The sequence below is a fragment of the Notechis scutatus genome, chromosome 2 (genome assembly GCF_049901735.1).
Source record: "Notechis scutatus isolate UNSWTSFEM ecotype Mainland chromosome 2, rNotScu1.2, whole genome shotgun sequence".
In the NCBI taxonomy this organism is placed as follows: Eukaryota; Metazoa; Chordata; class Lepidosauria; order Squamata; family Elapidae; genus Notechis; species Notechis scutatus.
This window is the reverse complement of record NC_142010.1, coordinates 267951647-267967251: the sequence shown is the minus strand read 5'-3', so window position 1 is coordinate 267967251 and position 15605 is coordinate 267951647. Positions and strand designations below refer to the sequence as shown.

Here is a 15605-nt window from a genome sequence, read left to right as displayed (position 1 = left end):
TTAAAATTCAATAAACACGTAAAATTAAATTTTGCTCTTTGCCAAAGACTTCTCCGAGGTCAAGAAGGGAGCTGAGAGGCTGGTCGCCATCTGGAAGTAGGACGGAGACCTGGGCAAAGGCCCAGCCTGGCCTGGAGGAGGAAGGCTTCCAAGAGAAACGAACACCTTTATCCAATCCCTAGATAACCAAATGAATTTATTGGAAAGGGGTGTGGAAAGGGGGTGTGGAGAATAGGGGAAGCAACAAATACGCCAACCTTCATGCAAGCAGGCTCCCTAATCGGCTATGAATTTCTAGAGTCTGAAAGAGACTTTGGACTCACTCAGCAGAAACCCAGAACTTGTGGCAGAGGGAGGATACCTGGGGAGGCACCTGGGCCTCCTCTTTGAACGTTGGCAGGTGGAGCCTTCCTTGCTTGATTTTATATGGAAGAGAATCATGGACAGCCGGCCTCTTTGGCAAGGCTGAAGGTTGCTGATGCCCTGTCAGCCATTAACAGTGATCTGCCAGCTAAGCCCACCTTCCCAAAGACCCCCCTGGAAGGAGGAAGCCGCAGTCCGGTCTCCAGCCTTTGGGCCGCCGGGTGAATGGCCTTATGGCAGAGTCTTTCTTCAGAAGCAAAAAATGAACCCTGTTTCTTGGGGTCTCCCAGGATGCAGTGGTGGGATTCAATTTTTTTTACTCCTGGTTCTGTGAGTATGGCTTGGTGGGCGTGGCAGGGGAAGGATACTGGAAAATCCCCCTTCCCTCCCCACCCCCCTAACCTGCTTTCCAGTTCCCTTCTCCTATGCAGGGCAACCAAAGGAGAGCCAGCCGAGGTGGGGTTGGCAGGGCCAGTCAGAGGCGGGATTGGCCGGTTCTCCCAACTATCCAAAATTTCTGCTACGGGTTCTCCAGAACTGGTCACAACCTTCTGAAGACCACCTCTGCCAGGGTGAGAACGCATCCACCTGGGGTGGTTCAGGTGTCAGAAATCAGGGAGTTGCAGGCTGGCCTGGTTTTGGTCACCACACCACAAAAAGTTGTTGACACTTTGGAAAAACGTTCTGAGAAGAGCAACTTGAGATGATTAAAGAGACTAAAACCTATGAAGAACGGCTGCAGGATTTGGGTTTGGCCAGTCTAGGCAAAAGAAGGGCTGGGGGGACAGGAGAGCAGCCTTCCAGTGTCTGAGGGGCTGCCCCAAAGAAGAGGAGGGGGTCCAGCTCTTCTCCAAAGACACCCGGAGGCAGGACAGGGAACTAGCCAGGAGAGAAGCAACCTGGGAGGAAGGAAGGCGAACCTTGTCTGCAATGCCACGTTGGGGCTCTGAAGAGACCGGCTTGGGCCCATCAGCCTGGCATGCTAAGGCAGCCCGATTGCAGGGAAGGAGAGGTCGATTAGGCCAAGTTAAACTGCCGGGAATGCCGGTGGGACCTCCTGGCTCTTGTCAGGGACCCCCCCGAGGGTTTTCCCCAGCCGTGGCTGCTCCCCCAATGCGCCATCTAGGCTCCCCCTCCCCCACGTTGTCCTCGCAGCCAGCAAAAGCCCCGGCTGGACCGCAGGCGGCTTCTCTCTCTCCCTGGGTTGACCCCCCTCCCTCTTTGGGATCGTTGGCAACTTTGAAAGGCAGCCCCTCCGCCCCCTCCTGACAAGAGGGACCCCCGCAGGACCCCCGTGGTTTCAGCCCTTTGCGGTTTCAGCCCCTGCGCGTCCTCCCTCTCCCGTCAAAGCGCCTCAAATGCTCTTCCTTCCGGCCACCCTTCGCCTCCCTTCAGCAGCCGTGATTGCCCGGCCTTCTTTGGTCCTGTTTCACAACACCCGGAGTGAGGCTCTTTGCAGGCCCGCAGCTCCTTTCTTCTCGGGGCTCCCAACAAGCCCAACGGAGCGCAGCAGGAAGCGCACCCCCTTAGATGCGCCAGAGGGATGCCCCCCTGTGAGCCAGAGCCCTTCGACTTATATGCTGCTTCCCAGGGCTTGACAGCCCCCTCTAAGCGGTTTACAAATACGGCCCCCAACAATCCGCGTCCTCATTTGACCCACCTTGGAAGGAGGGAAGGCTGAGTGAACCTGGGGCCTGGATGAATCTGCCAAATCGCAGGCAGCCGGCAGGAGTAGGGCTTGCAGTGCTGTACTCTAACCACTGTGCGTCAGCACAGCTCTTTTCCTTCTACGCGGCTGAACAAGCCGTGATGTCTCAGACAACCCTGGTTGGGCCTCCTTTCCCTGCCTGTGAGAGTCAAGGCAACATTCTGGCACATCACTAGGAGCCTGCCCTCAAATTACGGTGCTTCTGCCCTCTGCCAAGCACACGAGGGGGTCCAGGGGGGCTTTGGGTGGGACCAGGGCAGGCGAAGGCAGGGGAGCCGCTCTCTTCCAGGGGGGCTAGAGGGAAACGCAGCATCCGGGGAGAATCGCCCAAAGGCCTTCCCAGACTTGCCCCCCACCCCCCGCCCTCGTGCTCCTGGGGGACCCACAACGGACGCCTCCGGTTGTGCAACGCTCAAGGTATCAGCCTTGCCTTCCCCAAAGGGCTCCAGGCATTCCCATGGGAAAAGGAGGAAGCCCCTTTGGCCCCACGGAGCCCCCCAGCAGCCACAGCCTCTGTGGGGGCGGAATTTCCTTCAGGCTATCAAGGTCGGATTCTGCATGGATGCTGGAGACCCTCGTTCCATCACCTGGGGGAGGGGCGGGGGCGGAGGTATTCCGACTTCTCCCTGAAATATATATATTCAAGTTTTTGCGGCTGTTGTTTTCATTAACGCATTTGGAAATATTACCAGAAAATGATCCGTGCACTAAATTAAATTGTTGGCCGTGTACACATGCTTCTCGTATCCCAGATATTTTCCTCCCATATAATTCCTTTCCGTTCTTTGCTCCCCTTTAGGTCCCCCAGTTGCTTGTCACCCAAAAGAAAGCCCACTTTCCCAGGTCGTGGCTCCCTCCCTTTGGGGTTTTCTGGAGCCGTCTCCCACCCTGAAACCCGGAGAATCCAGGCCAAAACAGCCTCGATGGGCTTTGGGGCAGAGCCACCGACCAGGGACAATGCTGCCCCTCCCCCGGTGGGACTTCCCCAATTCTCGTCTTCTCAGCAGAGACCACTCAGGACGGGACGGGCAACTGTCATCAGGTTTTATTTTTTTCAACACATTAAATAAGCTGAATATATTAACAAGTATTTTCCAAGTATTATTAAAAACGCAGCTGCCTTCTCCCCCGCCCCCCAGTGCCTGAGAGGGCCAGGCGGAGCCACCCTGGACCAGCCCTGCGCAGGGCAGGAGAGGAGGGGGGCACCAGCAGTTTATCTGGACCCCCTCCCTGCCCCATCCCTCCGACACACCCCACGGGCCCTGTACCCCAGGTGTGCCGGGGCCCCCAGCAGGCAGAATGACCTGGGCCTACCCTTGCCAGCCTCCTACGGGGCCCCCAGCCCGAATTCCCTTCGCCCCAGCCCTGCGTCTTCCTGCCGTTCTGCTTCTCTGCACCCACCCATGGCCAAGAGGTTGGGGAGCCCAGGGCTTGCCCCTCGCGACTGCAACGGGGCCAGGCAGGGGTGGGCAAAAGCAAGACTCCCATCGCCCGAGACCGGGCTGTGGACTGGCGGCTCCCTCCTGCCTCCCCGTGGGCTGGGCAGCCCTCCCTGCAACATCGGAGCAGTCTGGCCCAATGGTGTCGTGCCGCTCCTCGGCATCCAGGATGTCCAGGCGGAGGCGGGGTGCTCCTCGACCGCAGGGCCAGCCTCAGGACTGGGCTCCTGGCAACTTGAGGCTGGGTTCCGCCAGGCCCAGCGCCAGGCCCTTGCAGTGCTGGGGGTGCCTCTCCGGGCACTGCAGGCTCTTGGCCTCGCAGTTCAGGTTCTGGTAGCGAGGGGTGCTGGTGGCCGGCCGGTGGCAGACGGAAGCAAAGCTGAAGCTGAAGGGCCCCAGGCAGCAGGCAGGGCAGGCCAGCACCTCATCCTGTTCCAGCACGCAGCTGCTGCTGGAGGGGCTCAGGGGCAGCGCCGTCCCCGGGTGCTCCGTCTGTGCCCCCTCCACCATGGGAGGCACGCTCAGCTCGGAGAAGCCCCTGCCCCAGCCGAGCGGCTTGCTGTTGTTGTTCAGGAGCAGCCCGTTGGGGGACCACGGCCGGGGCGCCGACACAGCCGTGCTGATGAAGCTGCCGTTGGTCAAGGGGGCCGCCGGGCTGTCCGGACTGCAGTCCATCTGCTCGTTGGCAGGGGGGCTGGGGGGTTCTGGTGGGGTGCGGTCCAGGGCCAAGAGGGGGCTGTGGGGCGGCTGCTCCCGGCGAGGCAGCTCCGGGGAGGACGGCAGCGAGCGACACCTGCGCATGATGGCCACGGGCTCGGCAAAGTTGCACTGCATCTCCACGGCCGGCTCCGGCGTGATGGGGGTGCCCGGTGGAAGAGGCGAGGGGGGCAGGTTGAAGGTCAGGGAGATCAGGGACTTGCTGGGGGTGTCGAAGAGCTTGATCCTGCCCCCCTGGAGGTCCTGGCGCTGGGAAAAGGGGTTGACGCGCTGCGGAGTGTCGTGGGCACGGGGCAAAGCGGGAGACCGAGGGCGGAATACATCTGACTGGCTGCGGGAGAGGGGCTGCTCCGGGGTCAAGAGCCGTTGTCCAAGCAGGCCAGGTGGGGTGTTGGGGAAGGAGAGCTGTTTGGCCGCTTGACCTGGGTGCAATAAGGAAGGAAGGGGGCGTGTTAGAGGCATCCCAGGATGGCATCGCAGAGTGTCCTGCGCTCTGCAAAGGCCAAATCTAGGCCGGGAAACAGCTCAGCTGCAATGGTTCCAAAAGGCTGGGCAGGGACTGCCCTGGCATACGAGGGGGGCACATTCCTCCCCTCCCCTCCCCTGGAGGCTCAGAGGCCCAGGAGGAAAGCCCTCCTCTGCCCCCAACTCAAGCCAAGTGTGCAGTGCCTTCCAAGGCTGCCCCTTTCCCTCCAGCCCACCTTCGCCCCTTCCGGCACCCAAGACGGTTCCTGGAATCTCCACTCTAAAAAAGCAAGAACCCAACCATGCCATCCATACTCCCTCTCTGGCACTTGCCCACCCCCTCCCTGCACCGCAACCCCTGTCCTGAGAGCGGCTACCCTTCAGCGCGGCGACGCCGAGTTGCCTGGGAGGGCCGTCCCGCCGTCGCTGTTGGGCAGGGCCTGGCCGGGCCTCCGGCCGTCAGCAGCAGCATCGCCTCCAGGCGCTGGACGATCTCCAGGAAGGAGGGCCGGGCCGTGGGCTCCATCTGGGGGCAGGAGAAGGAAGCACAGGGGAGGCTCGTCTCTTTTGGGTCGAACGGAAGCTGCAGGCCCAGGTGAGGGCAGTGGGCAAGCAGCCTGTGTGTCTCTGGGGCCCCCCTGGACTTCCAGCACCAGCTCCCTGTCCGGCCTTTCCCCGTGGAGCAGAGGAAGCCCTCCGGGGGTGGCAAGCCCCCATCCAACCCCCCCGCCGCCCCAGGGCAGAATCCAGGAAGGCAGGCGGGCCCTCCAAGCAGGCTGCTTGCTGTGGCCCTGCAGCCCAAGTGGGGACGCCCAGAGCTCCTGCGAGGATGCTCCCCCCGCCAAAGGGGCAGCTGTGGCTCTTCTCCCAGCCCGGCTCCAGCACCTGCCCCCTTCCTTGTGGGGAGGGGGCGCCAGGACCCACCGTGCAGCAGTGGAAGGCCAGCTGGAGAAAAGCCGCCGGACAGTCGGCTCCCACCAGGTTGCAGAAGGCGGCCACGTCGAGGCCGAAGTCCTGAGGAGAGGAAAGGTGAAGGGGGGAGGGGCCGGGGAAGATGCCCCCCCCCCAAAAAAAGAAGCGCTCTGGGAAGCAGAAGGAAGCCAGCTGCCTGGACTCACCCAATTGCAGCCACGCTCACCCGCACACACCCGAATTCAAGAGGAAAAGCCTTTCCCACTCCAGCCCCCTCCCTCCCCCCAATACGCAGGGCTTCCCCGGGAGGCTGTTGGTGGCTCCCAATGGTTCGCTTACGGGCTGGAGGGGCAGGGAGGGCAGAGCCCCGGGTTATACGCTGCTAGCAGGTTGGCAGCAACGTGGTCCCAAATGGAAGAGGGTCACCCAGAGGGCATCAGCCGTACCCTGCCTGTCCCCCAGGACTCTGTCCCGAAGACCCAGGCGTCTCAATGGGGGAAGCCGGGCTCAAGATGCCTCCGGGATACGGCCTGGCACGCAAGCAGTCCGGAAGAAGTGCTGGGAGGGCAGCCTGAGGGCCTGGGGGGCTCTTAAAAGAAACCCTCCGGCCATTTCAGCATCACGGCCGACTTCTGGCTTTCCGGAATCATCCGGTGGCTTTTAGCGCTTTGGGAGGCAACCGGCACAAAGAGCGGGAGGTAAAGCGCAGCTTGGCAGCCAACGCCGCCCCTGCCAGCCAAGCTCCATGCCGGGAACAATGACCCCCGTCTCCGTCCCTAGAGGCCTTTGCAGAGTCAGCCCCTCTCCCCACTGCCCCGTGGCCAGCAGGCTGGTCTCGACAGGCGCACTGGGTTCCAATGGTGCGCTCATTCCATCAGCCCACCCCATCCACCCAGCCGCGCACTGCTGGAACAAGCCGTGTCCCACGGGTGGCTCAGGCAAAAGTGGTGGGAAACTAGCCAGGGGGCAAAACTGGTGAGGCTTCCTAGGACTGTGGACACCAAGGGAGCCAAATGGGCTCTGGTTCACACCGGCACCTCCGCCCCTCCTTGAACTCTGATCCCTGCCAGGGACCGAGTGGAGAGAGGAGCCCGCTAGAGCTCAGCCCCCTCTCTTCCGTGCCCAGACTCTGAGCAGTGCCCCCTGCCCGCTTTGGGCACTGGAGCCCCCGCTTCAAGCTCTCCCCGAGGGGCCCGGCTGCCTCCCCTCTTGCTGGGGCGGCCGAGGCACGCGGGGGCTTACCTCAGTGCGAGGCAGGTAGTCGGGGTCGGCCGGCACCCGCGCGATGGTCTCACAGAGGATGATGCCGTAGGCAAAGATGTCCGCCTGCGGGAGACACAGTGGGGGAAGGTCTGGGGGCAGCCCTGGAGCAGGGGGGCAGGGAGGGGGCAAGCAGGCGCCCTCCTCCCCCTGCAGTCCCCCTCCCATTGTTACTCCTCCTCCTCCTCCTCCTCCTCCTCGTGTGGCTCACCTTCTCGTTGTACAGCTCCCCGTGCAGGACCTCGGGGGCCATCCAGTAGGGGGAGCCCACCACAGCCAGGGGCTCCTTCTCACCGCCCTCACTGCAAGGGGAGGAGAGCCTGTGTAAAGGCCGGGCCACGGTGGGGGAGAGCTGGGGGAGGGGTGTCAACAGAAGCAGCAGCCTCCTGGCTCACCTGTAGGTGGGGATCTTCTCTGCCAGGCCAAAGTCGCCCACCACGGCTGTGTAGCCGTTGTCCTCACACCTGACCAGGCAGTTCTGGGTGGGGGGAAGGAGGGGGACATTTGAGAGGCCGTCCCAGGTAAAAGGCAGCTCCCAGGATGGGGCATCTCTGACCAGACAACCTTCCTCCCCCAGGGAATAAGGAGAGGGCTGGGGGACACCAGAGGGCCAAGGGACTCTGCTAGCCCTTCCCTGGGCCCTAGAAAGGGGTACGGGGCTGGCGAGGGCCCCACAGCAGGAGCCTCTCCTTCTGCAGCCCCTCTTTCCAGGGAAGGCCCCTCCCCAACCAGCGCCCCCCGCTCATCCGGGAGCCGGTCGGGGATCCCCTCCCCAAATCCTCTGCCCACTTTGAGGCCCAGGCAGGGGGAGGGGTGGGGCGCAGCAGAGGACCCCCCACCTTGGAGGTCAGGTCCCGGTGGAAGATGCCCTTGCTGTGCAGGTAGCAGAGCCCCGGGCGATGTCCAGGGCCAGCTTGAGGCGGACAGGCCAGGGGAGCAGGGTGGGGCTATCGAGCAGCTGCTCCAGGTTCCCCCCATTGATGTACTGCAGGGAGAGAAAGGAGGGGAAGTTGTGGGGCCCTTTGTCCCCTGGAACAGCCGGGCCCTTGGCTGACCCTTGATGCCCGGCCCCAACACTCACCTCTGTCAGCGCATGCAGCTGGCCCTGGTGGACGCAGACCCCCATGAACCTGGCAGGGGAGGGAGAGGAACCATCAGCAGCGAGACCCCCCGTGGCTTCCCTCCGTCCCCAGCGCCCCTGGGGGAAAGGAGCAGGGCCACCCGCTGCTCTGCCCTGGACCTGGGCCCCGTGCTCACCCTCCCCCACCCCCAGGGGGCTCTCTGGGCACAAGGAGCTCTGCTTGGGGCTCTCCCTTGGGGCGGCCCCCGGGGCCCCCGGCAGGAGGGCCAGGAGCAGGTGGTGGAGCCTCCCGGCCCTTCTTCCCCTGGGGCCCATTGAAGCCTTCCACCCCAGCAGGGCCCCTTCCTCCAGACCGGGGGAGCCCCTCCTGGCCTACCGGAGGATGTTGGGGTGGCAGAGCCGGTTCATCAGCTGCACCTCGCGCAACATGTTCCCTCGGTTGCTGGTCAGCTTGTTCATCTTCAGCACCAGGACCTGCCCTGACTGGCGGTGCCTCACCTGTGGGGACAGCCGGGGGTCACTCTAGCGCAGCGGGGAAGCCCCCAGCCCCGTCCGGACAGGCCCTGCGGAACCGGCTCTCTGTGGTGCTCAGAGGCCTTGTGGAGCAGAGCTCAACATGCTGGTCAACAAGCCTCTCCAGTGCCCACGCCATCCGTCCCTAGGCCGGAAATCCTGGGAAACGAAGTCCGGCGCACCAGGAGGCAGAGGGCCAGCTTTTGAATCCGCCACAGCTGCAAAACCAGCCAGCCAGAAAGAGAGTCACAGCCGTGGAGCTGCCCGAGCAGCTGGGTCAGGCCTCTACACCAAGGTTTCCCAACCGTGGCCCTGGAGGGGGGCAGAATTCCCCAGCCCCCTCCTCAGTCAGCAGGCTGGCTGGGGAATTCCGGGAGTGCACCCCCTCCCCAAGGCCCACGGTTGGGAAATCTGCTCCCAAAGGATCCAGCCAGAGGTTCCAGACACACCAGACACACGTTGCCATCATAGCCACCCCCACCCACCCCAGTTTTGCTGGAGCCCCCTCCCCCAATTGCCAGTGGCCTCCCATTGAGGGAGACCGAGGACAGGCCCTTTGGGGAGGGCCCAAAGAGTTGGGGAAGTGGGAAGCGTGGAACAAAAGAGGGGGAGCAGAATGAGGGGGGAGGGCAGAACACGCATGTGGGACCTGCTGTTAAGCAAGAGTTCCCCCCCCGATGGCTTCTCCTGACCTTCCTCATTCCAAAGTCCCCCCCATTCAGCATGGTGGCAGGTTGGATGTGGAAACCGCTGGACAGCAGCTGTCGCTTCCTTGATTCACGGCCCAGCCCTGGTCTGAAGCCGCACAGAGATGAAGAACCCGCGAAGGTGGCATTCCTGCCCGGAGGCTTTCAAACCAGAAGGGCCGGGCAGGGCACACGGAGAGGAGATCCCTCTGCCCCGCAACCCCTGTGCCAGCCTGCCACCCCACCCCCTTCCCTCCCCTTGCTGGCCCTCCAGGGGCCTCTGCTTCAGGGAAGGCATCCGGGCGCCTCGGAACAGCTTTGGGCACCCCCCATGGGGCCAACGGGGCAGGGAAGTGGGGGGAGACCAGCCAGCCAACGCTCAGAAGCCCCTTCCCCCAAGACTGCCATCAACCGGGCACAAGGACAAGGCAAAGGGGCGCCTACCCAGTTGGCACAGCTGCGCTCTTTCAGGGCCGGGAGTCTCCGCTGGGGCCCCCAAAGCCAACTCCAGCCCCCCCAGCTCCATTCACAGCACCCCAGTGGCCAAGCACAAGGCTGCTTAGGTGCCCACCAGGGGCTCCGCCCAGAGGCTGGAAGGCCCACTGCCAGCTTTATTTATAAGTCGTATCTATGTAGCCGCCTGTCTCACCCATGGGGACGCTGGGCAGCCGAGCACAGAACCCCCAAAGAACCCCCCAAACCCCACAGCGCCCCTGGGGCCAGGTTTGAGGGGCCCTTTCCCCAACGCAGCCCAACCAGGACGGGATGGGGGGCGGCTGGGAAGAGACCCCAGTCAGAGGCTGAGTCTGCACCAGCCACAGCAGCCACCCCACCCCCCACCCCGCAAGGGCCAGGGAGCAGCCTGCAGCCCCTCATGCCCAGGCAAGGAAGGCCTGTTGAACAGCTGCCGTGACAGCCACCCCCCCGCCAGTGGAGCCTCCCTCTCAAATTCCTGGGCTCTGCAGCCATTCCTGCCCTTTTTAGTCCATGCCTCAGTCCTCCCTCCGCTCTGCCCGCTCCCCCCACCCCGTCTTCCTGGCTCTGGATGCGGCTCCCCCACCCCACTCCGAGAGGGGCCTGCACTGGGCAACCGGGAGGAGCCCACGCGGAGCCTCTCTTTGTGGCAGGGGGGGGACCAGTGTGGGACACACCCTTCCCCTTTGGTTGGAGCCCATGGCCCCCTTCTAAGCAAGAAGGGCTCCGATGCCCCTCTCCATCTACCCCACGGCCAGCCTGGCACAGCTCTCTGCCCCCTTCTGCCAGCCGTGGGCCTCGAGGCTGAGCACCCGGCTGTGCTGGCAGGGGAGGCCCAGGGTCAGAGGGGGTCACCTCACCCAGATGTGGACCTCAACCTGTGTCTGCCCTGGAGCTGCCCCTGAGGCGCTGAGCCTGTAGGGGAGACATGGGCAGGCAGGGCCCCTGAAGGAGGGAAGCCAGCTGCCTGGCATGTCGCCTGCCCCCATTCCCCCATCAGAGCCCAGGTCCTGCCCCCTGCAGGTCTGGGAAGATGGGAAGCCCCTCCCTGTCGCCCTCCCAGCGCAGAAGCTGCTCCCACCAGCCCTCTGACTGCCCCTCCGCCCCCCCGCAGCTTTCTTGGGGGCATATAAAGTTTGAAGCCCCCTCACCGCCTGGCCCCACAGCAACCTCCACCCCCCCAACCCCCATTTCATAGGAAGGAGAGCCAAGGAATTGTCTCCACCCCAGCTCAGCCCGGAGGAACAGCTGGCAAACGACAATTGCCACCCTGCACACCAAACAACCCCACAGCATCACAAGGGAACCCACGGAACTATTCTCCATCCTGCCTGAGAGCAGATGAGGAGGGGGGTTCAGCCATTCACATGGAGTGGGTGTCCCCCGGTATTCTGGGCAGGAGCCCACCTCCTCCTCTCTCCCACGGGGTCTCTCTCGGCCGGGTTTTCCAGCATGCCCCCCCGCAGCATCAAGGCAGCCCTCCAGGAAGCTTCGCAGCTGTGGCCGAAGAGGGAGCTGCACGCAGGACCTCCGTGGGGCATCCCCAGGAGACGCAGGCAAGCAGCCCAGTCCCTGCTCTGGGACGTGAGTCCAGCAGAGCTCCTGGGGGCCGATTGCCGGGGGAGAGATGGGGGAGACCCAGAAGGCAACCCTGGCCCTGGCAGCCCAGCCTCCGCCCCCCTACGCTCAGCTTGGCAGGGGGGAAACCAGGGTGTGGGGAGACGCCGGGCTGCCTGGGCCCTTCAGATGCCCTGTGCTGGGAGAGGGGCTGCCCAAGGGACCGGCAGTGGGGCCCCTTCCGCTGCTCCAGGCGAGACCCCTTCCTCCTAGACCACAGGCCCATCGGGGAGGGGGGGGCAAGGCAGCCCCTGGATGGAGGGGGCAGAGATGGGCCCTGACCCCGCCCCCTCTGTTAGCCCACCCCCACGAGGTGTTCTGCCCCCTGCCAAGCGCCTCCCACCCCGTCAGTGCTCAAGCACGGCAGAGGGCAAAGTGGCCCTGCACCAGCCCCGCTCCCAGCACAGAGACCCCGGGGCCAATCGCTCTGGCACAGCCTCACCACTCCACACACTGGCTGGCAAAGGGAGTGCCAGGGTGGCCCTGTGAGAGGCAGGCAGGACAGCAGCCCCTCCCCGCCACCCGCCCATGCCCGCATGCCCTGCCCCCCCCCCCTGGCAGCTGGCCTAGAATCCCAGCACGTTCTTAGTGCTGAGCTCCATAAGGTCCACTCGCCCACCTCCAAGGCAGCCAGCTGGAAAGCGGCCATGGCTCCCCCCACACACGGAGCCCCCTCCACTCCCCAAAGGCCTATCCCGGCCCTCCTCCAGCCCCCTTGCCCCCACGGCTGCCCAGGCCCAGGTCCCAAGGAGTGGAGCTGCCAGCCAGTCCATGAGTCAGTCCAAGGCGCCAAGCCAGACTTCTCCCTGCTTGCCGCCTCTCCCAGCCTGTGCCTGAGCACAACACACACACACACACACACACACACACACACACACAGAGGGAGGGGGAGGGAGGGGGAGGGAGAGCTCGGACTCCAGGCTGGCCCTGGGCAAGCAGAGCCCACATCCTAAACTAAGACTCTGGGACAGCCCCACCCCTTTGGCTCTCAACTTCCACCCTTGAGGCCTGGCGTAGCCTCAGCACCTGCCCTGATCCCCCAATACTGGCACAAGCGAGACACACACACACACACACACACACAAAAACGATTCTTTTTTTTTTCTTTTTTTGCAGGACTGGGTTTCCTGCAACCCCTGCAATTCGATGGCCCCTCCCTGGAGCAAACTGCCTGGACAGATAACCGCCCCCCAGGATAAGCCTTTCCCCCAGTCAGAATAACAAAATAACAGAGTGGGAAGGGACCTTGGAGGTCTTCTAGTCCAATCTCCTCTTGAAAACCTCCAGGGACGGGGCGCCCGCAACTCCTGGAGCCAAACCCTCCCAAGGATGAACTCCCAGAGTAACAGAGTGGGAAGGGACCCTGGAGGTCTCGGCAGGGGCTCCTGCAGGACGAGCGCCAGAGGCTGCCAAATGGAGCAGAGCATTAGTGGGTTTCAGGCTGGCCTGGCCCAGTTCCCAGGACAGGATTCACACCATACACCCAACCTGGGTTCCTGAGCATTAATCCAGCTTCGGATTCCCACGTTACCCTAAACAAGAACCGAACCAAACAAACCGGAATCTCCCAGCAGGCTGAGCAAGGGCCGCTAACCCCAGCGGAAAAACCACCCAGGACCCTCCACAACGAAGCTCAGCACCCACAGCAATGCAGCCCTGGGCCTCAACGGACAAGCGCCAGTTGGGTGAACTCAAGTTAGCTGCCGCGAAAGAGCAAGCCAAGCCGCAGGCGCCGGGCCCGCTGGGAGCGAGCGGCAAAGAGACTCCAAGGCCCATCAGCGCAGCCTCCTGAAATCAGCAGCGGCCACTTGGTGGGCCCTGACCCAGCGGGGGGCTACAAGGCGTCTCCTAGCAACAACAGCCACCCAGGCCAGGCAAAGGGTCCTTGCAAAGGAGGCGGCCCAGGGAGGACCCGGCAGAGCAGCCAAACCAGCCACCCAGCAGCAGGAGAGGGGCTGCCCAACCGAGGCTGGCCCTGAGCGGAAGAGCGGGGAGCCCCCCAAAAGCAGCAGATCCAGGCTGGGGAGGACTCGGACAGGCTCCTTCCAGAGAGGGAGATGGACCCCCCTCTGCACTGCTCACTGCTGGCCAGGACAACGGAGCCCCCACTGCACCCAGGTGAGCCGCCCCGTACCTGCCTACTCAGCGCGGGGCCCGGCCAACCCTGAGCCTCTGGGAGCTCCCAATGCTGACAAGAGCAGAAGCCAAAGGAACGGGAAAGAGCAGCCGGCCGTTCTGACACCCAACTCGGATATAAAGTACCCTAAAAGAGGGGCCCCCTCCCCCTCAACCCAAAGCCTAGGGGAAGACACGGCCTCTGGGGAGATGGTCAGAGGGGACCCCGCTGAGTCCAGGGGAGCAGGGGGGGGGGGAGGTCCTCCAGAGGGGCAGCAACACCTTGAGGGAGCCAGTCCAGGCCATCCGAACCTCTTGGGCGCCCTTCTCCCTGCAACCAGCAGGAGGCGCTTCTCTCCAGGGAACCCAGAGCATCAAGGTGAGCCAACACCCCCCCAGAGCCCACTGGGTCTTTGGAGAAGACCCCACCTCACCCCCATCCATAAGTGCCCAAAGCGGACTGGTCCCACATGAGCTTCCTCTGCCTGGCCAGGTGCCCCCTTCCCTTCCCCACAGGTCCCCCCAGAAGTGCTTCCACCTCCAGAGCACAACTGGCTCCCCTCCTGGGAGGGCTGGAAGGCCTGGCCAGCCAAGCGAGGCCTCTCTGGGCCCCAGGTCCCAAGAGAAGAAGCGGCCTGGAGACCAGGCGTTTCCCGGCCCAACTGGCCGAGTCCCAGCCTGTCCTGGGCCCCCAGCCTCCCCTTCATTCAGCTCAGTCAATCTAAGGGAACCCTCCCCCACTCCTGGCACCCTCCCGGACTCTGCCCTGGTCCCAGCCGTCCTGGGCCTCTGGCCATTGGGGTCATTCATGCCACCAAGCATGGCTGGGCCACGCAGGGCAACCCTCCGAACCAGGGGCTTCGGCAGACCCCATCCCGGAACACAGCAAGTCCTGCCCAGGGTGCCTGTTCAAAGGGGTCTCTGGCTGGCTGGGCACAGCGGGCAATTTGCCGGCCGCTGGTTGCAAGCCAAGGCTTCTTCCCCTCTGCCAAGGCGTTAAGCAGCTGCAGATCCCTCTTGTTAACTCTGCACGTGGACAGAGGACCAGGCGGCAGCTGGCAAAGGGCCAGAGGGGCACAGGGTTACATGCAACAGTAAGTGGAAACTGACACCTGTCCCAGCCTGAGCCCAAACGGAAAAACAACTCTCTCGGAATCCAGCCCCTTCTTGGGCGGGTGGGGGGCACAGAGGGAGCCCGGTTTCCTGGCAGGTGGGAGCCCGAGGGCTCTTTGCCACTTGGTGGCCCCCAACCCAGGCCAGGGGAAGGAGGCTGAAGGAATTTGCCCCCAGCCCCTCTAACATGACCTGCCCGGGAGGAGCAGGAGAGCAGTGGGGCACCACAGCCAGAGACGCTGCCGGCCATCCCAGAGGCTGGCAGAGTCCGCAGCCCTGCCCGGTCCTCGCCCAGAACAAGGAAGGCCTCCTCGCCAGAGGCGAATGGCACCGCCGAAGATGACGCCTTCCCGGCCTCCGCCTGGGCCAGAGCCGGTCCCGCCGGCGGCTCTTGACCTGCAGGGCCAGCTGGGCTCCAGCCAAGGCTGCCGGCCGCGGGGTCCTTCGGGGGCCGTGCGGGAGCCCCGCCGCCAGCGCCAGCCCAGGCCGCAGGGAGCCGCCCGTAGCCCGGAGGAACCTCCGGCGGCCCAGAGCGGGCCCGGGCCGAGTACAGGAAGCCGCCGGACTTTGGCGGTTCCCCCGCAGCTCCTTCGCGAGCCCGCCCGGCCCCGGAGCCTCCCGGCAGGCAACGCAGCCGCGCCTCCCTCTCGCCCACGGGGACTCCGAGGCGGCAGAGCTGCAGCGGGGGAGCGGAGCCCTTCCCCGCCCGTCCCGGCGGCTGCCCCCCGCCGACCCCAGCCCCGCGCTGCCTCGGCCGGCCGGGAGGGAGGGAGGGAGGAGGCGGGCGGAGGCGCGGCCGGCCCGGGCGGGGGCTCACCTTGAAGACCTCGGAGAAGAAGCCGGCGCCGATCTTCTCGCAGTAGAAGTCGTCGAGGCGCGCCAGAGTGGAGACGGCGCTGCGCAGCGCCCGGTAGGAGGAAGGCCGCAGCCGGCCGCCCGCCTGCCAGCCCCCGGGCCCGGCGCCTCCCCCTCGGCCTCGTCCAGCCGCAGGGAGAGCCCGGGCCGCCGCGGCAGCTTCTCCCGCTCCATGCCCGGAGCGCCCCAAGGCCATGCGCGGGGCCGGGCGGGGGCCGCGGGAGGGCAGCCTGCGCCCCCGGACGCCGCGGGCTTCGGCCTCCGGAGAGCTCGGCTGCTCTGCGGCC

General features: G+C 64.5%; 1 protein-coding gene across 1 annotated transcript; it reads right to left on the bottom strand.

Annotated features, from left to right (window-relative positions):
- Positions 1-3101: 3101 nt before the first annotated feature.
- Positions 3102-15604, bottom strand: TESK1 (testis associated actin remodelling kinase 1). Its single transcript, XM_026684970.2, is given in 11 exon segments — positions 3102-4649; positions 5070-5218; positions 5617-5706; positions 6847-6930; positions 7076-7166; positions 7260-7342; positions 7704-7753; positions 7756-7849; positions 7946-7994; positions 8322-8443; positions 15281-15604. Coding segments are annotated over 11 exon segments (1761 nt in total). The 5' UTR covers positions 15515-15604; the 3' UTR covers positions 3102-3934.
- Between the last annotated feature and the right edge of the window lies 1 nt (position 15605).